This window comes from Palaemon carinicauda, chromosome 19 (genome assembly GCF_036898095.1).
Source record: "Palaemon carinicauda isolate YSFRI2023 chromosome 19, ASM3689809v2, whole genome shotgun sequence".
In the NCBI taxonomy this organism is placed as follows: Eukaryota; Metazoa; Arthropoda; class Malacostraca; order Decapoda; family Palaemonidae; genus Palaemon; species Palaemon carinicauda.
Window position 1 is genome coordinate 26544713 of NC_090743.1, and position 24914 is coordinate 26569626.

The window sequence follows — 24914 nt, forward strand, 5'->3', positions numbered from 1 at the left end:
CCTGTAGCCCTTAATAGTGGGCGCTGAGAGGGAGCGAACATTTCTCAGATGTAGGAGAAAGTCTGCAATTTGGGCTACAGAGGTACTGGAAGAGGAAATGGATGATGACTTGCACCAGTCTCTAAAGACTTCCCACTTCGACTGATAGACCTTGATGGTAGATGCTCTCCTAGCTCTCGCAATCGTTCTGGCTGCCCCCTTCGAAAATCCTCTAGCTCTTGAGAGTCTTTCGATAGACTGAAGTCAGTCAGACGAAGCGCGGGGAGGCTTTGATGAAGACTCCTTACGTGGCTGCCGTAAGAGATGCATCCTTAAAGGTAGACTCCTTGGAACGTCTACCAGCCATTGAAGTACCTCTGTTACTCACTCTCTCGCGGGCCAGAGTGGAGCAACCAATGTCAACCTGGTCCCTTCGTGAGAGGTGAACTCCTGCAGCACCTTGTCTAGGATCTTGAAAGGTGGAAAGGCATAAACGTCCAGGTGAGACCAGTCCAGCAGGAAAGCGTCTATGTGAGCTGCCTCTGGAACTGGAACTGGAAAGCAGTAAGTCGAGAGCCTCTTTGTCAGAGAGAGTAGCAAAAAGATCTATGGTGGGTAGACCCCATGTCATCCATAGCTTCTCGCACACAGTCTTATGCAACGTCCACTCCATGGAGAAGACTTGTCCTCTTCTGCTGAGGCCGTCCGCCAAGACATTCATTTTTCCTTGCACAAATCTCGCCAAAGGAGAGATGTTACTGCCTTAAAAGGAGTTCCTTCTGATCCGTGGATCAAAGAACCGAGCCTTCCAGACTGTCCAGTGGAGCTCCCTAACCCAAATCCGCTGCATCTGAAAACAACACATGGTTTGGGTTCTTGATCGCAAGAGAAAGACCTTCTCGAAGTCTGATGTTGCTGTCCCACCAAGTCAGACATGTCTAGACTGAGTTGGAGATTGGGAAAGAGATACTCACTAAGCCCTTCTCCTTGTTCCAATGTTTAGGTGAAATAGGAAAGGGCATAGGTTGAGTCTCCCCAGAGAGATAAACTACTCCAGCGATGAAAGAGTTCCCACGAGGCTAGTTCAAACTCTTACAGAGCAACTGTTTTTCTCTTGCAAGTGAAGGACATTTAACAGAGCTTGTTCCATTCTTGCGGGAGACGAAAAGGGTCGAAAAATCAGACACTGTATCTCCATTCCCAAAAGAAGAATAGTCTGGGATGGGATACTGTAAGTTACGACTTCTCTACGTTCACTATGAGACCTAGCTCCTTGGTTAGGTCTAATGTCCATTAGAGGCTCTCCAGACAGCGATATAATGACGAACGCCCTGATTAGCCAGTCGTCAAAATAATGGGAGGCTCTGAATCCTCAAAAAATGTAGAAAGCTTGCTACATTTTGCAAGGGCCTTGTAAAAACAAGAGGAGCAGGAATGAGGTCGAGTACAGTGCTCGACAGTGGTACATTACTTTCCCGTCCACAAACCTCAGATGTAGTTGAAAGTTTGGATGAATCGGGATGTGGAAGTATGCATCCTGAAGGTCGAGAGAGACCATCCAGTCGCCTTCCATTAATGCTGTCAAGACAGCTTGGTAGACTTCATCGTGAAGTTTGTCTTGACAATGAACACATTGAGCGCACTTGCATCTTTCGTACTCCTGCAGTGAACGTGGCTGCCAGATCATTGGAGCCATCCCTGATAGCCTTGTTTATGCATGACATAATTGTACAGCAAAACTTCAAACGCTCGAAAAAAAAACTCCTAACAGGAGATGGTCTAGCTCTGAAGCCGACCATAAAATCTTGGAGCGTCTCATGGCCAGGCGCCAGGGGGAGAGTATGAGGCTTGAGAAGTCTATCTGGGCAGAGGCAGGAACTCCCAAGCCGAGAACTTCTCCCGTGTCATACCAGACGCTCGCTCTATAAGCCAGTTTAAAAGGAGGGAAAGCAAAGGCTGTCTCCCCCAAACTCCTCCTGGTGATCAACCAGTCGCCTAGCAAACGTAAAGCTCTCTTAGAAGAGCGAGAGAGCACTAGCTTAGAAAACAACGGCTTCGAAGTAGCTAGGCCTAGTGTAAACTCTGACGTTTAGGCGAACGAGGAGCAGCAGTTACAAAATGGTCCGGACAAAGATCCTTAAAAATCAGCATGATTTATTTAAAGTCCATAGAGGGCTGAGCAGCTTTAGGCTCCTCTCCGTCTGACAGAGTCCCCAAGGGAATATCAGTAGGAGGGGGATCAGCAACTTCCTCATCTGAAGGAACCTCGTCCGACAAGAAGCAAGACAGGGACCTAAATGAGGCAAGTCATATCCAGGTATTGCTCAATGACCAGAAGTTGTTGACAACCATCCTTTTCAGACCAACCACGTAACATGGCACCGAATGTTAATACTAAAGGATCCAAGACTGGAGAGCAGAATAGATCAAATTATAGCTTGAATTCATGGGGGAACACATCAGTGTTGGGTCCTCTTCACTTTCCTGAACTGTTGGTAGACCTGAGGATTGAAGGACCATTTTGTTAGTAGAAGTTGGTCAATCTCCTCAATTGCCTGCTAGAATATTCATTCTCCCTGCTACAAACTGAGGAATCAAGGTCATATTTCTTGCCTCGGTCAAAAAAAAAAAAAAAAAAAAAAAAATCTTGAGCAAGGAGGAAGAGACTCAGATTTGGTACCTTTTATATTGTTGGCATAGTGTTATAATCTCTCCTTACTTGACATCTTTTGCCACCAATAATGCCTTAAAAACTGGTAGCATTTGCATTGGATTGGATTATAAAATCTGAGGCGAGGCCAGTCACAGGTGAGGTCTTGCAGTTTAAGACTGTTTCTGTGAAGACTTGCATTGTCTGGCTTCCAAGGTTGCTGTCAAGCCCAAGTAGTCAGGCTGATCTCTGCTACCAGACAATCCTTGTAATCCCAATATGACTGTACCTCTCTAAATCAGAAAGGGGTAAAAGAGAGCCTTGAGAGAGGATGTTCTTTCACAAAACTCCTTCAGATGGAATTAAGGAGTCTCATACTGAGGTGAGAATGAAAATTTCACACATGCGGTTTGAAACCGTGTGGCAGATTCCCGAATGTCAAAGAACATGTCTTAACACAAACAGTTGTTTCCTGTGCAGTTCGTCAGCATCAGGAAACAGAATACTAGATTTAGGACAAACTAGTAAAATTGCCAAATTTGCTGACGATACTAAACTAGGCATAAACGCTGGGAACTCAGATGTAGAAGCCACGAGAGGATCTAATGAAGCTAGGAGAATGGTCCAGAAAATGACAAATGCCTTTTAACTGTGGGAAATGTAAAATCATCCATATAGGTTATAGTGACCCACAGATTACTCACTGCTGGGTAATGAAATAGAAAGTGTGGACCAGGAGGAAGATCTCGGTATTATTAACAGCAATGATTTGAAGTTCACCAAAGAGCATAAAAGCTGAAAAGAAAGCACAAAAACTAATAGGTTACATAAAGAGACAATTCAAATACAGAAACAAAGACACTGTACTACAGCTGTACACATCACTACTAAGACCCCATCTAGAATACGGAGTCCAATTCTGGGGTCCAAGAATTCAGAAGGATATAGACACTGTAGACTGGAAGCAGTACAAGCTAGGGCCACCAAACTAGTTCCTACACAAAGGCAATGTGGATATAGAAGGAGGATGGAACGTTTAAACTTATTTGATCTACAAACTCGACGACTAAGGGGACAGTTAATAGAGCCATTCAAAATTCTTAAAGATTACATAAAATGTATATTACAACAATCTATTCACGCTTAGCACAAATCAGTCCAGAGGTAACGGATACAAACTGAAATTGAAAAGATACACCACCAATTAATGTGGCAATTTCTTTGTATATAAAATAGCAAATACATGGAATAGTCTTCCAGCGGATGTAGTAAAACAGTAACACGGTAAACGAGTTCAAGAATAAGTTAGACAAGATCATAAAAACTCTCTAAATGCCTAAACTAAATCACTCTACCAAAGAGCAAATGGAGTCTCTGCCAATGGACTAATTAGTCTTTTGAGACATCCAAAATCTTAATAAAAAGCATGCACGCACGCACGCACACACAAAAAATTGGAGAGAGTTTATCTTACGTAACATATAAGAAAATGAAAACAATCACTTGTATAATCCTGATCTTATTTTATTTAGTGTACCTTTAATAGTGTATTAATAAAAAAAAAAAAATAGACAATTCATATTAATCACTGAAAAATAGCAGCAGAAGAGGAATGCATACCTTCTGCAACAGCTGAACCAATACTACCACTCGGGGGGAAACCTCTCGTCTGAAGGGCGCCATAGACTTCTCTAGTATTCTAGGCACCACACGGATTAGCAGAGCACACGGTTTGGAAATAACTGCCGTCCAGTTATTCTTCCGCAAAGTTATTTCCCGCAGTGTGTGAAGAGCTTCATTGATCTACATTGATTTCTAAATCGCACGGTTTCAACCGCTCGTATGAAGCGAGCCGAAAAAAGAACTTTTCCAAAGCAGCCATAGTACCTAGGACTGCCCCACTTGTGGGAAGAAAGAACTTGAAGTGGTCTGAACTCCTCTTGATATTTTACGAAGGGATTTTCAGCACTCCTCCTTACTCCCAAAATAAAGTATAGAATAAGTGGTAGACAAATTACTGTATTCAAAATATACTTGAATCTCCAAGTTGAACAAGAGATTTAAAATTAGATCCTTGGCCTTCCAAATCGCAGGAGGGGAGTTTGCAAGAACTAGCCAGTCATCTATGTACAGGTAATGCTCGAATTACGACCTATGCGAATTATGACGCTTCGACTTTACGACGATTTTTTTCAGGGTGATGACATCACGTCTATCGAAATAGGACAAATAAGTCCTTGAAAATAATCTATTTTTTTGTATAAAAATAAACCGATTTATCTTGTTAAATTATTAATTTCTTTTATTGTTAATATTCAGTATCTATTTTCAGTAAAAAAAATACATTAAGAAAAGTTTTAATATCTGTCGAGTTCATATTATATGTCTGGTGACGTCACATCATCGGCGGAAAGCGACCAGGCAATACACTGATTTCCTTCCAAAAGGCTAACGATTAATATTAGTATTCCCATTATTGAAATATTAAGTAACGATACAAAGTATTATGTGGGTCTGTATCGGTTGTCATGAGTACTAAGTTGCGTAAATTTGACTGTACGCTAGTTTTATTAAATCACTGATAATAGATCGATGTTTATCTAAAGAAAGTATACTAATAGGACAAATATTTTCTTGAAAATAATATATTTCCTTTTACATTATAAAAATTAAATACTTTTGTTTAGTAAGTTAGTATTTTCTTTTCATTTCTTGCAAGAAAAAAAGGAAACGAATTTACATATTTTGTAAGTCATTCTTCATAGAGTTTACGTCACGTGTCTTGTGACGTCATGTATCTGTGGCGGAAGCCCGCTGACAAACCGAATGATTTCCTTTCATTGTGTTACCGAGTAATCTTATTACGGCATTCCCATCATCAAAACACCGAGTAACGAAATCAAGTATTTTAGTGGTCTGTATCATTAGTTATGAGATTAATACAACTTACTGTAAATTTAAGAAAAAAAAGTCTGATGACGTCATATTTCTGGCTGAAGGCGAGAGGCAAATCAAGTGATTTCCTTCCGATGCGTTACTATTCCCATAATCGAAACATCGAATAATGATATAAAGAATTTTTTAATAATTTTCAAAGAAATGTGAAGATTTAACTGAATTAAAAAAAAAAAAAAGAGAGAGAGAGAGAGAGAGAGAGAGAGAGAGAGAGAGAGAGAGAGAGAGAGAGAGAGAGAGAGAGAGAGAGAGAGAGAGAGAGAGAGATGGGGGGGGTTGCGTATTCCTTTTATAACTAATAATAAGGTCTATAAACGAACTTGAGACGAATAACACTGATTTATATAATTTTCTTGACATTCAAAATCTCTTCATAATGAATATTACAACAGTGCCAATACGTTATAGGGTATCACATTTTCAATACAGTTCGTTTATACATACATCACAATTGGTACAAAGTTGTGGGGAATGAAAGTGACGGAGAGACAGAAATTGAATGTGTTTGAGATGAAGTGTCTAAGGAGTATGGCTGGTGTATCTCGAGTAGATAAGGTTAGGAACGAAGTAGTGAGGGTGAGAACGGGTGTAAGAAATGAGTTAGCAGCTAGAGTAGATATGAATGTGTTGAGGTGGTTTGGCCATGTTGAGAGAATGGAAAATGGCTGTCTGCTAAAGAAGGTGATGAATGCAAGAGTTGATGGGAGAAGTACAAGAGGAAGGCCAAGGTTTGGGTGGATGGATGGAGTGAAGGAAGCTCTGGGTGATAGGAGGATAGATGTGAGAGAGGCAAGAGAGCGTGCTAGAAATAGGAATGAATGGCGATTGTGATGCAATTCCGGTAAGCCCTGCTGCTTCCTCCGGTGCCTTGGTTGACCGCGGAGGTAGCAGCAGTAGGGGATTTAGCGTTATGAAGCTTCATCTGTGGTGGATAACGGGGTAGGGTGGGCTGTGGCACCCTAGCAGTACCAGCCGAACTCGGTTGAGTTCCTTGTCAGGCTGGGAGGAACATAGAGAGGAGAGGTCCCCTTTTTTGTTTCATTTGTTTGATGTCGGCTACCCCCCCGACAATTGGGGGAAATGCCTTGGGCTATGTATGTATAAGCGAACTGTATGGAAAATGTGATACCCTATAATGTATTGGCACTGTTGTAATATTCATTATGAAGAGATTTCGAATGTCAAGAAAATTATATAAATCAGTGTTATTCGTCTATATGTGCGCATAATCGTAATACGGCAGCGTGACCTTGAGATCAGCTGATGTCAACCAAAAAATAAATCTAAAGTATTTGTTGATTATTGATATGATCAAGAAATTTAAAAATAAAATACTGTATAAACGTGCTTTGATAAACCACAAGTAAACACAATAATGTCTAATGAAATATGAAGGCTTGATATTGAACTAAAAATTGAATACTGTATGAAGCTTTAAAAATGAACTATCCTTATACGATTGCGAGAGCGAGCACACACACGCACAGAGAAAGAGCTACTGTAGGCTACAACTATTTCGCATTATACCTAATGATTAGACGAATTATATGGAAACTGATTTCCTGTAACATATTGGCACTGATGTAATATTCATGAAGATATTTTTAATAAGTTAAGAAATTCTAAAAGAAAAAAAAAATATGCCATACGTATGTACGCCATATTTTGATACGGTAGGTAGCGGCACTTTCAGATCAGCTGATCATAACCAAAGGTAAAGTGCTTCCAAAATTGAAAAATAGAATACAAAAATGCATTAATAGAGCATATGATATCCTATGAAACAAAATAGAATAATGATAGACAGTAAGAAAATATTGATAAAATATGATTAAGATGATTGCCGAATCATAACGCATCATAATAAATTTACGGAAAACTGCACTTTTTTAGTTCAACATATGACGAAATCGACTTACGACGCATCTCTCGGTCCCGATCTCCGTCGTAAGTCGGCGACTACCTGTGTAGAAAAATTTGCATACCTAGGATATAAAGTAATTTTGTGACTGAGGCTATGGATTGTATGAAGATTCGAGAGATTGAGCTGTGACAAAGACACAAGCATTTGAATTGTTGTCTTTTTACATGAAGGCTTATCTTGGGACTTAGGAATTTCCTCATATACGGATGAATCGAGGCATGCAAATATTTAAGAGATCAAGGTATTACATACAGCCTTTCATTTAGAAGGCTGATAAGAAGAAATGACTTTCTGAATTTGGGGCTAGGTTGACCCCTTGGAGATGAAGTAGCAACAAAAGGATTGAAAAAAATCTTTGAGATATTCTTGAGATATTGAGTTTAAAGGCTTGAGCAAGATCAAATTAACATGCATTAGAAATTTATTTGGAACTCGAATTAACCCGGTCTGATAAAGCAAAAGATGCTTGGAGAACAGCAGGGATTAGAAACCTGGGTGCTTCAATTAAAGACTTAAGCGAGTCCTTTTCTCCTGCTACTTGGTCCTCGACCTTCCCCAAACCTTCTTTGTCTAGGATACGCCAGGGAAGTTTTAGACTAGGTTTTACATTGGAAGGGACACAGCACAGAAGGTTGATACTTGAGTCTTCAAAGTCGTCGTCATCATCTGACACCTTCGTGTCCTCTAAGGTAGCGTCCTAGGCTAAGAAAGAAACGAAGCCTCATGATTTGTGGCCGTTTCCTGGGGTCCGTTGGTGGAAAATGCTTTCTCTGTCTCTTTCAACTAGACTTGTCCTCCCTTAAAGCGCCTGCAGAGAAAGGAAACAAAGTCTCAAGACATCTGAGAAGGGGGTAGTTCTTGTTCGAAGACTTTGAAGAGAGCCGCTGGCTGGGATCAATCAAACAAATGGAAACAAACTATAGTTCATGAGAAAGATATCTCATGGCAGGAGAGAACCCAAATGAGTTCTTATTCTTGTGTCTCGTCTAGGAGGGGGTTTCCTGAACTCTCCTCCTGCCCTTTCACTTTGAGCTAATGTTGACCACAGCGATTGGGGACATTGGATTGTCTTAGGGAGGAACTGTGTCCCAAACTCTGAAGGTGAACGGTTCTTAGATGATTCGTTATCCTTTGTGCAAGTGAGGGATCACGAGGATACACCATCTCTTGCACGTGATGTGCCTGGTGATCGTATGAAGCGTCCTCGCCTGCTTACCTTTGATCTAGAAGTGTTCCACTTGATTGGAGTGTAATACATTTGGATACAGAGAAAGACCCTCATCCCTAACGGACAATGACCGCCTAAGGCGAGAAAGCACCAAGAGAGAGAGAGGGAAAAACCCATCTGGAGCATCCGGACGATGATCACTTGCTAGAGCGAGAAGGAGAAGAGCTCTTTAGAGTGCAAAGGTGAAATGCGCTAGAAAAGCGAAGGCGAACTGCGTCTGGAGCAAGATGGCAAAAAACACCTAGAATTCAGGGACTTGATGGATTGTGAAGGTGTAGTTCCCTTACAACATGAGGAAGAGTGCTTGCTGGGTAAGTCGAAGAAAAAGTGTGTGAGACGTTTATTCATCAACCTCCGAAGAGGAAGATGAGGAGACTTGCAAGCAACCTAATGAGCGTAGGCTACTGTTTTCGACTTCAAAGACAAACCCCGAAGGCGAAGAATCAATCTTCGGCTTCTTCCTCCTGCCAAACTTCACCCACTGGTAAACTCTATGAGGATCCACATTAATGCCGCTCATGAAAGTATCGCAGGTTTTCAGCAGTACTCCTTGGCAAGTCCGCATACCCAGCATAATGACAAACAATCACACTGGAAAAGAAAAAGAAAATAACATTGTTCCAAATAAATTTCTGACAAGTTCCAGGACAGGGAAAGAGATGGTAAGTTTGCACTCTTCGATGGCTGAAATCAAAGTGAGTTGCTGCGAGCTGGTAGGGGGCGGTCACCTCCCCGATCTTGACAGGTAACTACCTACTGTATTGCTTACACCTCATTAAAATGTTAATCTGCCATATTCCAGCTTTGCTGTCATCATTCTCCTATGGTTGTATTTGTGTAGGAACAAAATAATAATAATAATAATAATAATAATAATAATAATAAGAGTACGCTAATTACATCATTTCACCTTTCATGTTTCATTATAAACTTGTGTAACATTCTCTTTCCTTAGAATCAAATCTCACAGCACATTTTCAACTCTGTAATCAATCAACTGTTAAAGTAAATCACTCTTGATCTGCAAAATGTCAAAACTCAATCTGATGGCAAGTAATTTTCAGAAAGAAGTAAAATATTGATGATGATAAGTAATCTTTAGAAAGCAGCAAATGACAGGTTAAAAATTTAAATATGTAAAGCAAACAAAGTGAACTTACGAGCTTGAGTCTTGCGGAATATTTCAACACCGTTGGGAGAGCAATTCTTGCATGTGAATGAGTAGCTCAACATGAAAGGAACCAACTTCCCTAGCTGATAGCTGATGCAAGATTCATGAAACCATGATCCACACTGCCAGCACATTAACTCCACAATGTTGAGGTTACGAAGTTTCCCACTGTAAATCAAGAAACAAATTTATAGAAAGTAACCAATACTAATGATCTTGAAAAATTAATTCTACTCTAGAACAAAGGAGACTAAGGTTGGAAAAGTTAAAAAAGGTTTGAAAAGAAATAAATCTAATTGGATTTATTCTCTAATTTCCACAATTATTTTTACTAGACATCCGATATGCTTTTTACAGTAAAGCATTGTATCTTTCTGGATATTTTGCACCTTTTTTCTTCCTTCTTAGAGAATCACGTCACCAGTTCCAAGTGGTTCCATATAGAAATTCAATAAAAGCAGCACAAATAGAAAATTCATAGCTAGAAGAAACAAAATTGATAATTTTAACAAAAAGAAAAAGAAAGGTACAGTACAATGCTTTAGTAATGCATTCACAACAGATTCACCTCCTAAGTCAATTATACTATACAGTACTTAAAGATTCCATAATTTTGATAAAACTAATACTGTGCATACAAATATCAAGATGGATACAACTATCTAGATGCATGCATGTGTCTATATCTTCAACATGCCGAGGAAGGCATTTGCTGAAATACCAAGAGGAAAAGATCCCTAACTGAACTAACATAAGATAAATCATTAAGATTGAAATTGGAATGAACAATAAGGAAACAGCAAGCCTACATGATACCATTAAAATATGACAAATTCGTAGATAATTTGTATTTTTCCTAACTTTACAAACCTTAGCTATTCAAAGTGGGGTAATTACTTTCGGCGTAGCTGAAAAGACGAGCCATTAGAATTTTAACGAGGGTTTACTACCCCACCGCTAGTTAGCGGGGGGTAGGGAGGGTAGTTAGCTACCCTACCCCCTCACACACCTGTGTGGTAAGCTCACTTTGCTTAGAGGTAGGACTTCATGGGGAACAGGGCTGGCGGGCAAGTTTGATTAAATAGCTAAGGTTTGTATAGTTAGGAAAAATACAAATTATCTACGAATTTGTCATTTGTTCCGTAACCGAAATACAAACCACGCTTTTTAAAGTGGGTGACAACCCTTAGGAAGGGTGGAATAAGTCCCAGCCTTACTGGCTTTTGGCTTTGCCCGGGGACTCATTATCTGAGTGTGTCAGCACTCAACAATAAAGAGTCCCTGCACCTCGCTCGCACCTTGCTATGCAAGAGCTGTGGCCTACGTAAGCTGTGTGTGAAGGAAAAAGTGTGACTCGTCCTAGGAAGTTGACCTGAAGTTCTTTAGATGGAAACTTTAGGCTAGGACTCTCCCAATACCACCTCGTCAGGGTATGGGGACGCGACAGTATTAATTTAATACTCGGAACACAAGGGAACATGGTTTACCTGCAGTGGTTTGAGGTCAGCTGTGCAGAGAACCCAGGATGCTGCTTTCCCCAAGAGAGGGGAGGATGAAGAAAGGAATAAGGGCCAGACATACCTTTTCTTTCATGCAGACTAAAACTGGGTAACAATGCCCTCAACCCTCTGCTACTTGTCCATTAACCCTGGATAGGTACGGTCCTCGGACACCCCTTTAAGGGTATACTCGGACGCGAACGACCCCGAGGCCAAAAAAAATTCTTGAAAAATCAGTTTTTGCAGTAACCTCCTTTTTTCTTTTGCCAAAAAAAACTTCAATGAATGCTTAAAACAACTGTAAAGATAAATACTACTCATCTGCAGAAAAACTATTTATTATAAATATTTTAAAAAATTAAGTAGAAAAAAAAAAAGACCTGACATAAAAATTCATAAAAAAAAAGTTTATACATATATACACAAATCCTTTTAGGAATTGATTCTTGAATGTTTAAGACACATCTTGATGTATTTTGGATGAAGTCAGACCCATGGAGGTGAAGATCTGAAATGAGAAAAAAAGGGTAACTTTTTTTGGCCAAAAAAAATTGTCCAAATTTCATGAATTTTTTTGGGTACCCAAATGAAATAGGAAGTGGCTAATTTTTTTAGGGAATAAACATATGTTATCCTAAAATAGAAATATGTAAAAAAATCTTCATTATTTTGTAAATTACATTTATATCAGGGGCCATATCTAAAGGTAATTTTTTGAGTACTTGGAAATTTCGTAAAAAAAATACATATATTTAATATATAATATGATATTTATGCAGGTAAAAATATACCAAAATATCACAAATTCTATAGGGAACAAGAATATATATAGATAGGGCAGCTTACGCTTCGGATATGTCCACAAAATGGCCGCCAACCACACTGACTCAGACTCCCTAATCTGCCACTTGAAATGTAGGAAGGGTATGTCAATTTCAAGGTGTTATTTACTAATCTAATTATTATTGGAAATGCATAAAAATTGTATGGTGGGTTGCTGGATAATTGTCGATTATTTTACGACTATAAAATTAAAATTCTGACCCAAAAAATTTTTTTTGAAGGGAAATAAAATCGAAAAAAAAAATGTAAAACAATATTTTAGCTAAAAAAATTTGATGATATTCAATCAAAAAAAAAGTAAACAAAATTTTCCGACAAATAAACATCTAGAGGAATCATTACTCTGTGATAGTTCCTTAGTACGTAGTAATTTTGAAAGAATTGGGAAAAAACGAAAAAATGGCAATCACCGGAAAATCGAACACATACCTATATATACGCCATATCTGGCTAAAAAAAAGATAGGCATGGGTAGCCAGATCATCTAGAAACACTTTCCAACACTATAAAAATATAAGTTTTGCGACACTACTTGCCAATTCCTTACGGTAACATGACTAAGCAAAAAAATGCAAAACAAATAAAAAGGGGCACTCGTGGAAAAATGGCCATTCTAATATACGGCATTTCAGAAAAAAAAAATTTCAGCCACGTGCTAGGCAAACCATCAAGGCATATTTTCCGACAAATAAACATATAAATGAAATATTACTCTGTGATAGTTCCTTAGTACGTAGTAATTTTGAAAGAAATGGGAAAAAACGAAAAAATGGCAATCACAGGAAAATCGAACACATACTTATATATACGCCATATCTGGCTAAAAAAAAATAGGCATGGGTAGCCAGATCATCTAGAAACACTTTCCAACACTATAAAAATATAAGTTTTGCGACACTACTTGCCAATTCCTTACGGTAACATGACTAAGCAAAAAAATGCAAAACAAATAAAAAGGGGCACTCGCGGAAAAATGCCCAACATTCTAATATACGGCATCTCAGATAAAAAAAAAAGACATGCACGTGTTAGCCCAACCATCAAGGCACACTTTCTAACACATAAACATGAAAAAAAAATCAATAATATACGGCAATTCCTTACTACGTAGTAAATTTTTACAAATATTGAAAAAAAAACAGAAATTGGCAACCGCAGTTAAATACCCAATATACCAATAACTACGTCGTATCTGACAAAAACAAAATCACGCATGGGTAGCCAGATCATCTAGACACACTTTCCAACATTAAAAAAGCAAAAGTTTTACGACTATTTCGCAATATCTTACGGAAAAATGACTTGGCAAAAAAATTTTAAAAAATTAAAAAGGGACACTCGCGGTAAAATGCCCGACATTCTAATATACGACATCTCAGATAAAAAAAAAGACATGCACGTGTTAGCCCAACCATCAAGGCACACTTTCTAACACATAAACATGAAAAAAAAATGAATAATATACGGCAATTCCTTACTACGTAGTAATTTTTACAAATATTGAAAAAAAACAGAAATTGGTAACCGCAGTTAAATACCCAATATACCAATAACTACGTCGTATCTGACAAAAACAAAGTCATGCATGGGTAGCCAGATCATCTAGACACACTTTCCAACACTAAACAAGCAAAAGTTTTACGACACTATTTCGCAATATCTTACGGAAAAATGACTTGGCAAAAAAATGAAAAAAAATGAAAAAGGGGCACTCGCGGTAAAATGGTCCTCGTGGTGATGAACGACATTTTAACTAAAAAAAAAAACATGCACATGGTAGCCAAACAATCCACCAAGACTTTCCACAACTGATAACCTATACAAGTTGCACCATTCTACGACAATTTCATAATACGTAATAACTTTGATAATTATGCAAACTACCTCAGAAGGGTAAACTCGGACGCGAACGACCCCGACGCGTCTCAGAAATCGGGGAAGGAGTACAGCTACAGCAATGCACATCTGGACACTACTAGAGCGTGTAGGGGAGACACCTCCTGCAGGTCGATCACCCACAAATTCAGTCACAGGGGTGAGTCACGAGAGAAAAACCTGTTTTTTTTTGACGCTCGGGGTCGCAAACGACCCACCGTACCTATCCAGGGTTAAGGAGCCTGAGGTTTAAACCAGCTGTTGTGCAGCCACCACAGGGCCGATAGAGAACATATCGAGCCTCCTATGGGTCACGTCTTGCAGGTAGTGGGCTGTGAGGGTCGTTTGACGCTTCCATATTCCTGCTTGTAGAACCTGTGTCACTGAGAAGTTTTTCTTGAAGGCCAGGGACGTAGTTACTCCCCTGACATCATGAGCTCTAGGATGACGTGATGGAGGAGGGTCAGGATTCAGGGACAGATGGATTGCCTTTCGAATCCATGCTGAGATGGTGTTCTTGGTAACCCTCCTCTTCGATCTCCCAGTGCTAACAAACAATGCCTGCACTTGAGACGAACTGCAGCTGTTCTCTTCAGGTATAGCCTCAGACTCCTTACTGGGCACAGTAGGAGATGGTCTGGGTCATCTGTTACGGAACGAAGACTCGAAATTCGGAAGGAGTCGAACCGAGGGTCCGGCACTCCCGGATTCTGAGTCTTAGCAATAAACTCAGGGACGAAGTTGAACATTACCTTCCCCCATCCCCTTGAATGGGCGATGTCATACGAGAGACCATGAAGTTCGCTAACTCGCGTGGCTGACGCCAAAGCCCCAAGAGCATGGCCACCAGAAGTTTTCATGCGCCCAGCCTTGCAACCGCTCAGCTCCTTTGAGCATGGTTATAAGTGCGGTCGCTCAGCACCAAGAGCATAACCGCCTGAGGACCAGGAAAACCCATCCAGGAATTATTAAGGTATCAGAAGTTCCCCCTCTGCAGGGGGAAGCTCTCACACCTGGGAAGGGAACCTCCCTCGGAAGGGAAGTTACCCACCCCTGGAGGGGAACCTCCTTAGCGTTCTAAGATGAACTGAAGAGCTGACAGTTGTCACGAGAGGACTTCTAAGAGAAGGGATAACGACCATGACGATGTCCTAGAGAGACGGCAGCGACAGCAGACTCCCCAGGCACAAACAGGACAGCTCTGCTTCGTTGGCACACTTTAGTCAAACGAAGAAAAACTGCATAGTTAACTGGGAAAATAAAGTTAAATAATTATTCAACAGAAATTCCCCCGGGGAGGAACTCCAAAGAGTAACCCCGAGGGAAATGCAAACATAAGAACTAAAAATTAAGTATGCGCCCTCCTCCCCCACTGACATTCACGGGAGAAGGGGGAGGGCAGAGAACTGTAACAAAAACAGAATTATAATTATGTAATTCATCTAAGAATGATCACAAATAGTAAGAACCACTGACCCCCAAAGGGAAGTGTTCTGCACAGAGAAGCTGAAAAGTTAAAAATACAATTAGATTTCATTAAAAATAATTGAGACAAATAAACGGAATAGCAACCCAACCCGCAACGGGAAAGAAGCTTCCATAATAGTACATAGTAATAGTAAGAGGTGAACGACCTGGAGTAGAGAGAGAGACCGTAGTCAATCTGAACTCTCACATTCCCTTCGCTGAGAATCCAAGTTCCCCGTAGGAAAGGAGGAACAGCGAAGATAAAAGATGAAGATAGTCCAGCGATGACGATTCCCCACGGCGGCAGAGTTAACGGAAAGCCGAAGGAACTACCGAAGGACCAAGAGGGAGAGGCCGCACCCCATGACGTGAAACCGCGGTGGCCTAGCACTACGCCGGTGACGTTGTCATACACTACATACAGCACAAACACTGAAAAGAAAACTTACTACATTTCTATACACAAATATATACATAAACATAAAGAATGTTTATATATATATTACAAGTATAAGAAAAAGTAAGTAAAAAGACAAAAAGCATTAATGGCTGTCAAAGAGGCGAGGGTGAAAGCGGACACGTCCGATCACCACCCAAACCAAAGTAAAAGTGAGCTTACCACACAGGTGTGTGAGGGGGGAGGGTAGCTAACTACCCTCCCTACCCCTCCGCTAACTAGCGGTGGGGTAGTAAACCCTCGTTAAAATTCTAATGGCTCGTCCTTTCAGCTACGCCGAAAGTAATTACCCCACTTTGAATAGCGTGGTTTGTATTCCAGTTACGGAACAAATGCAAAATAAACTAAATCAATCATGTTACTTACCAATATCCACAAGAGGAAAGACCTCCCTTCTCTCCCAAGTCCACAACACCCGATTCGCAGTTATCATTTTCATCTGAGTCGTAGTCCATTCTGCAAAGGAACAAGAATGAATTAGTTGAGTATTCAAAAATCTACTTCTGTATCTGTACTGTACATTAAACATTAATTTAATATTTTTTTTTCCTTAAATAGCAAAATGGTACAAAAATTAGAGTATGAATTTTAAAGATACAGTACAAAAGTCTACAATGTTAGTGCACAATCTTTGGGAATGAAAATTCAGGGGACTTTCTAAAAATAGTCTGGTAACAATAAAAGGATAAACATGACAAATTCGGAGATAATTTGTATTTTTCCTGACCATACAAACCTCAGCTATTTACATGGGGTATTACTTTCGGCGTAGCTGAAATGACGAGCCATTAGATTTTTAACGAGGGTTTACTACCCCCTCGCTAGTTAGCGAGGGGGTAGAGGAGGGGTAGCTAGCTACCCCTCCCCCCTCACACATCGGTGAACTGATTCACTTCGCTTAGAGGTAGGACTTCACGGGGGACAGGGCTGGCGGGCAAGTATGTGTAAATAGCTAAGGTTTGTATGCTTAGGAAAAATACAGATTATCTCCGAATTTGTCATTTGTTCCGTAACCGAAATACAAACCACGCTATTTACATGGGGTGACTTAACCCTTAGGTAGGGTGGTAAGTCCCAGCCTTACTGGCTTTGGCTTTGCCCGGGGACTCAGGATCCGAGTGTGTAGCACTCGAGATAAGGAGTCCCTGCACCTCGCAAGTTCCTTGCTCCGCAAGGAACATGTGGCCTACATAAGATAGTGTGTGAAGGAAAGAAGTGTGACTCGTCCTAGGAAATTGACCTGAAGTCCCTTAGATGGAAATTTAGGCTAGGACGTTCCCAATACCACCTCGTCAGGGTATGGGGGACGCGACAGTATTATTTTAATACTAGGAACACAAGGAAGTATGGTTTACCTGCAGTGGTTTGAGGTCAGCTGTGCAGAGAACCCAGGATGCTGCTTTCCCCAAGAGAGGGGAGGATGAAGAAAAGAGTAAGGGCCAGACATGGTTTTTCATTCATGCAGACTAAAACCTGGTAACAATGCCCTCCACCTTCTGCAACTTCTCCATTAAGGAGCCTGAGGTTAGACCAGCTGTTGTGCAGCCACCACAGGGCCGATAGAGAACGTATCGAGCCTCCTATGGGTCACGTCTTGCAGGTAGTGGGCTGTGAAGGTCGTTTGACGCTTCCAGACCCCAGCTTGTAGAACCTGCGTCACTGAGAAATTTCTCTTGAATGCCAGGGATGTAGCTATACCTCTGACATCGTGTGCTCTAGGGCGACGTGACGGAGGAGGGTCTGGATTCAGGGAATGGTGGATGACCCAGCGAATCCAAGCTGAGATGGTGTTCTTAGTGACCCTCCTCTTCATCCTTCCTGTGCTCACAAACAGGGCTTGCACTCGAGGACGAACTGCAGGTGTTCTCTTAAGATAGAGCCTCAGACTCCTTACTGGGCACAGTAGGAGATGGTCTGGGTCATCTGATACAGAACGGAGACTCGAAATCCTGAAGGAGTCGAACCGTGGGTCCGGAACTCCAGGATTCTGAGTCTTAGCAACAAACTCAGGGACGAACCCGAACGTTACCTACCCCCATCCCCTTGAATGGGCGACGTCGTATGAGAGACCATGAAGTTCCCTGACTCGCTTGACCGAGGCCAAAGCGAGCAGGAACACCGTCTTCCAAGTCAGGTGACGATCAGAAGCCGGGCGTAATGGTTCGAACGGAGGTCTCTTAAGAGACCTGAGGACAAACACCACGTTCCATGGAGGAGGTCTCACTTCCGACTGAGGGCAGGTAAGCTCGTAGCTTCATATGAGTAGGGAAAGTTCCAGCGAGGAGGAAATGTCCATTCCTTTCAGCCTGAAGGCCAGGCTTAAGGCTGAGCAATAGCCTTTCACCGCCGAGACCGAAAGGCGCATTTCTTCCCGCAAATACACAAGAAACTCTGCTATTGCTGGAATAGTGGCATCGAGGGGAGAGATACCCCTTCCACGACACCAACCACAGAAGACTCTCCACTTCGCCTGGTAGACCCCTGCAGATGACTTTCGCAGGTGTCGAGACATCCTCTCCGCAACTTGTTGCGAAAAGCCTCTCTCTGTGAGGCAATGCTGGATAGTCTCCAGGCGTGATGCCGAAGCGATGCTACGGCTTTGTGGAAGATGTTGCAGTGTGGTTGCTTGAGTAGCTCGTGTCGTGGAGGAAGCTCTCTCGGGAGTTCCGTCAGTAGCTGCAGAAGGTCCGGGAACCACTCTGCATGATGCCATAGCGGAGCTATTAGGGTTATTGACAGGTTGACCGATAGTCTGGTCTTGTTGAGCCCCCTTCTCATCAGACAGAACGGTGGGAAGGCGTAAACGTCGATGTTGTCCCACCGTTGTTGGAAGGCATCTTGCCAGAGTGCCTTGGGGTCCGGGACTGGGGAACAGTACAGCGGAAGCTTGAAGTTCAAGGCTGTCGCGAACAGGTCCACCGTCGGGGAACCCCACAAAGTCAGGACTTTGCTGGCTACTAGAGGATCCAAAGATCACTCGGTACTCACTACCTGCGATGCTCTACTCAGACTGTCGGCGAGCACATTCATCTTGCCCGGAATGAAGCGAGCCGATAGTGGAATCGAGTAGACTTCGGTCCATCTCAGTACCTCTACTGCAAGATGGGATAGCTGTTGTGAAAAGGTACCTCCCTGCTTGTTGATGTAAGCCACCACCGTGGTGTTGTCGCTCATCAGCACCACGGAGTGACCTGCCAGGATCCGTTGGAACTGTTGACGTGCCAGATATACGGCCTTCATTTCTAGCAGATTTATGTGGAGGTACTTTTCTGATTCTGACCATAGGCCTGAGATCCTGTGGTTCAGAACGTGGGCCCCCCACCCTTCTTTTGAGGCATCCGAGAACAGCATCAAATCCGGGTGGAGGACGAGACGATCCACTCCCTTTCGAAGGTTTGCGTCCGTCACCCACCACTGAAGGTCCGTCCGTTCCGCAGGACACATAGGGACCAGGATGTCCGGGGAATCGTGGCCTTGATTCCACCAGGACTTGAGCCGCCATTGCAGGGATCTCATCCTGAGGCGGCCATTTGGAACCAGACGGGCTAAGGAGGAAAGGTGACCTAGGAGACGTAACCACGATTGGTCTGGAAGCTCTTCTCGTCTGAGGAAAGGATCTGCGACCCTCCTCAGCCTTGCTATCCTGTCGTCTGATGGAAAGGCTTTGTGGTGATTGGTGTCCAATATTATGCCTAGATATACCAGTCGTTGAGATGGAAGCAGAGAAGACTTCTCGAGATTTACCATGATCCCTAGATCTTGGCAAAGTCCCAGAAGCTTGTCTCGGTGTCGAAGAAGGGTCGACTCCGAGTTTGTCAGGATCAGCCAGTCGTCCAGATAACGGAGGAGACGGATGCCGATCCTGTGTGCCCACGAAGATATTAGGGTGAACACTCTGGTGAAAACCTGCGGTGCTGTGGAGAGACCGAAACACAGCACCTTGAACTGGTAGATCTTGTTGTCTAGGCTGAATCTCAAGTACTTCCTGGAAGACGGATGGACTGGGATCTGGAAGTACGCGTCCTTCAGATCCAGTGTACACATGAAGTCTTGCGGTCTCACTGCAAGTCTGACCGTGTCTGCTGTCTCCATGCTGAATGGAGTTTGTTTGACAAACTTGTTCAGGGCTGAGAGGTCGATGACGGGTCTCCAGCCTCCAGACGCCTTCTTTACAAGAAAGAGTCGACTGAAGAAGCCTGGGGAACCGTCGACGACCTCCTGGAGAGCATCCTTCTTGAGCATGGTCTCGACTTCTGCCCGAAGGGCTAGCCCCTTTACTGATCCCATAGCATAGGAGCTCAACAACACTGGATTCGCTGTCAGGGGAGGAAGAGATGTCGTGAACGGGACGCGATATCCCTGACTGATCACGGAGATCGTCCAGGAATTGGCCCCGAGTTGCTGCCACCTGAATGCGCAACTTTGTAGGCATCCCCCCACTGGTAAACATGCAGGGGGATTGCCAACCCTAGCGTTTGTGGCCTCGGCCGCTCCCTCTAGGATTCTTGCCTCCCCTGGAGGACTTTCCACCCTTCTTGTCTTTGACAGGAAAGGGCTGCTGTTTGGACACCTTCGTCTTTGCTGCCGGCGCCGGTTTCGTCAACTTGAACTGGCGAGGTTGTTGGGGTGCTGGAGGTTTGTAGGGCTTGGATGTAAGAGCCCTTTGGAGGAGAGAATCGTGGTTCAATTTCCTCCACCTCTCAGCTGCCTGTTCCATATCCTTGGGCTTAAACAGGCTCTTTCCTAGGATGGAAGAGTGTCTGAGCTTGAAGACATCCACAGCTGGGACCTTCGCGTGGAACCTCTCGGTCACCGCATCACGTCGTTTCAAGATCGAGTTTGCCCACAAGTTCGAAACTTGGTGGGCCAGAAACTCGATGGTACGTGTGCCCGAGAGGAGGAAGGTCTCCAGGGCCTTCCTGGTGCTTTCCTTGGAAAGATCCTCGGAACGCAGCAGGATGCCCAGAGACCCTAGCCAGACATCCAGCCACGAAGTGGCCTGCATGGCACACTTTGCGACCTTCTCCTGACTCAGGATCTCCGTTGCCGAGAATGTCACCTACTGGTTGGAGAGTCTCTCAAGAGAGACTCCCAGAGGGAGAGCTAAACAAGGCTCCTCCATGATCTCGAAGTACCTCCTCTGTTGGACACGAGGAGGTGGGAGGAGCTTGTTACCAGCAGAGGAACGGCTGGAGGAAGCGAGTTCCGAAAGCTGGCCCTCAACCTTATCTCTAGCACTCTTCACCCCTTGGGACCAAGGCAGAGCCACACTGGCCATAGAGGGTTTTTGAGTGCCATAGACTTGGTCCAGGACCGTATCCTTGCCTTCACGAGGGGCGTTCTCGGGGTCCTTGAACTTGTTGAGATGCCTCACCAAAGTCAGGACTTTCCAGAAGGCATGCTCTGAATCATGCTGCTCTCCTCCTGGTGAATTGGCAGCAAAGTCTCCCGTCCCCAACTGCTCTACTTAAGGGGACACGTGGACGTTCTCCAGGGGTCTCACTGGCTCTGGTCGAATCCTTGAAGAAGACTTCAGGACAGTCTTCGAGTCCTTCGGTTCCCTTCTAGGAGGGATGCAGGACTCCAGCAAAGAAGTCTGAGGGCTCTCCTCCGCCCCAGTACGCGACGATTCTCCTACTCGTGGTGGGGTCTCTCCCATTGGTGCGGTGGGAGAAGGTCTCACCTCGGTAGATTCTCCTGAGGACGGAAAAGCTTCGTCCACAGGAGAAGGAGAGAATGTCTGAGGGGGGAAGGAGCCTTCCTTACGGACTTCTTGGGGGCCAGTTTGACCCTAGGAGAAGTCACCACAACCTCTACTCCTCTCTTTCTCTTCAGTGGGGATGCTGGTTTGAGACCCAAATCAGCGAAGGCAGGCTTAACAGCCTGGACGACAACTCTGACAAGGGACCCAAACCAAGACTGACGACTGGAGGGAAAGGGATCGGGCGATCCTTTGGAGTACAGTGAGCCCTCGCTACTTTGCGGTTCGACCATCGCGGACTTTTTTCGTTAAATACGGCATCCGATTTCATCAGCAAACCACTATTTTTGGGGGAAACATCCTTTTATTCTAGAAAATTGCTACTCTTTAAATAGTTAATTGCACATTAAGAAAGCGTGTACTTTTGTTTTTAAATTTCGGGTGTGTTTTAAAAATCGAGTATTGTTGACTTCTTTTTGTTTTACTTTTGGCTGTGATCAGATCAGCTGATGTCTAGCTGCCGGTCTCAAGAATATGCGCGTACGAAGTATTGTTTATACCATTTCTTAACTTATTCAAACCATCTATACAGTTGATATTACATAAGCACCAATGTGTTATAACCTATCATATTTTTTTGTTTATTACATCTCTCTCTCTCTCTCTCTAGCTCTGTGGGCTACTTTTCACTACCTCTCATTCCTTACCTCTATCTCACTAACAAATGAAATCTTTGTTGCTTCACAAAGTTTCATTTATATTGAAAATCAATCATGATTTAATTTTCCTTACCTTCCCCAATCTTGCACTATGTCACATCGAACGTTATAGCGGTAACTTAATTGTTCGACAACTTAAAAAATCGGCCTAGTACCTACTTCTTCTCTTACTTTTTTTTTTTTTTTTAGATGGTTTCATAATTGAGGGGGGTATAAGTTGACTTACTGTATAACTGAAGTTAGGAAAAGTATTTTGGATATGAAATGGAGAATCACCTTTAGTAACAGTTTAGAATTATCGTAAATTATCATTCGGTCATTAGCGGCAGTTTGTTATTGTTGATTAAACGCCAGAAAAAAAGAAAAAAAATTGTTTTCCTGCTCTGCTACGTATGTAGGATTTTATATAGATACGGTAAATAATATTTGTAATAACATATTTACTAAAAGCTTTTAATATCATTATTTATCACTTTCATCATGCGCGTTTAATGCCTTCGTTTGTTTATTACGATCGAAGATGGAGCGTACAGTAAACGAATGGAAGGTTTCCGTTTCAGGCGGCATCATAAAGAAAAACATTATATAAATGGCATTCATTTTACTTATTTGGAACTCCTAAGAAAAATTTAGTAAAACATTGGTAATAACAAAATCAACATATAATCAATACTTGGTAAGATTGCTGTCGATGCAAAAACTAACCTATACACAGATGTGTAAATGCGTCTGTTTCTTCATTATGATCAGAGATAAACGTAAACAAAACATTGGTTGCCATTTCTTATCATGCTTTTTGGCGTGTTTAGGAAACGCATGATATAAAATCGCCTTTAATATTTGTGCCTGTTTTAGTTTAGGGTACTGTAGTACATGCATTAAGTGTTCTTTACATTAAAAGGTAGTTTGTTAATAGTACTACGTAAAGGGAAGGTTTTAAATGTCTGAATATACATGTTAAATAAATACGTAAATATGGTGTCCCTACTTCGCGGATTTTCAGCTATCGCGACCGGGTTTGGAACCTATCTACCGTGATAAACGAGGGTTCACTGTAGACACCATAGGGACTGCCTGAAAGGAAGAAGAAGAATGGTGCCTAGACCTCTCTGAAGACTTCCCCTCCCCATGCAAGTGTGCTGTTCTGCGCTTGCGGGGGGGGGGGGGGGATCGTGAAGATGATGACCTGGTTGTGAGCGCTCCTGGAGACTCGCTCGTGCTGCGAAATCCGTCGGGAATCGCGCGATGGACAAATCGGAGATGAAGGCGCGGGGCCGTAAGGGCGGGCGTTGGCGGCCGGGCGAATGACGGCACGCAGGCGAGTGTCGGCGAGCGATGGCGCGTAGGGCAAGAAGGTGAGCAGGATCGTGCTCAGGAGAGATAGCGCGTTGGCGCGTAGGAGACCTTCGGCGAGCAGGATCGTGTGCGCGCGGGCGTGCTGAAGTATACTTGCGCGCAGGCGACAGATTGTGCGGGCGCACAGGAGATCGCTGGTGCGCGGTCTGGAGCAGGCGGCTGGGGTGCAGGACCAGCAGGAGTAGAAGCGCGTACCGGGGGCTGCTCGTGGGCGCGTGCAGGAGACTTTCCGTGAGCGCGTGCGCGTGTAGTGTCTCGTCCAGCTCTGGAAGTGCGCACGATGGCGCGCAGGCGAGGGCTGACGCGTGGACAAGCTCCAAGTGCGCGCAGGTGATCGCAGGCGAGAAGGAGAAGGAAGAGTCATCTTGCCTGTGCCCAGATCCGGGGATCGTGGGCGCACGGGCGAACGAAGGCGCGCGCTGACATGCAGGAGATCGTGGGCGCGCCTGGAGCGTGACAGGAACAGGGCGCACAGATGTGCGCTGGCGAGTAGAAGATCGCTGGCGCGTAGGCGAGCAGGAGAGCGCTGGCGAACAGGAGCGCGGTGACGAGCAGGAGAACGCTGACGAGATGACTTTGCCTCTGCTGCAGGAGATCGCTGGCGTGCAGGAAGGTCCTCAGCAACAGCAGGGGAGCGCTTGTGCGCGCGAAGGAGAACGAGGGAGCGCAGGTGAAACCTGGCGCTGAAGAGACTTGCTCACATTGTGAGACAAGTCCTTCTGCCCCGAAGGGACCGGAGGCCGTTGGAAAACGGGGTGCGTGGGCGCCCAGTGCAATATATAGGGGTTTGTGTCTAAGAAAACTTTAATGGTTTGTGTGTATGAAACATAGGCCTATTTGATTTTAACATATCCCTCAAGCCTCTCATTAAAAAAAAAAAAATGTCTTAATCTGTTATTATTCTTTTCCAGGTATTGACAGCAGCCCCTACACTCAGTAGGGAGTGTAAGGGAGAGAGAAGTTAGAATATTGCCTGTTACCAGTCTGTACTAGTCTGTGATGCTGCTCTGTATCCATATAACTTGCCTTGTAACTAGAAGTAAGCTACTGTGTTGCTATTTGGGAGAGTGTCAAAAACATTAATAGTTAA

General features: G+C 43.3%; 1 protein-coding gene across 1 annotated transcript in view; it reads right to left on the reverse strand.

Moving 5' to 3' along the window:
• LOC137658933 (set1/Ash2 histone methyltransferase complex subunit ASH2-like) overlaps nt 1–24914 on the reverse strand; it is a 71970-nt gene that overhangs the window by 38770 nt on the left and 8286 nt on the right. The window contains exons 2-3 of the mRNA XM_068394048.1: nt 16415–16504; nt 9897–10075 (exon numbers count right to left, since the gene is read on the reverse strand). Of these exons, the coding sequence (XP_068250149.1) occupies nt 9897–10075; nt 16415–16503 (268 nt within the window). The 5' untranslated portion in view covers nt 16504. The remainder of the gene's footprint in view (nt 1–9896; nt 10076–16414; nt 16505–24914) is intronic.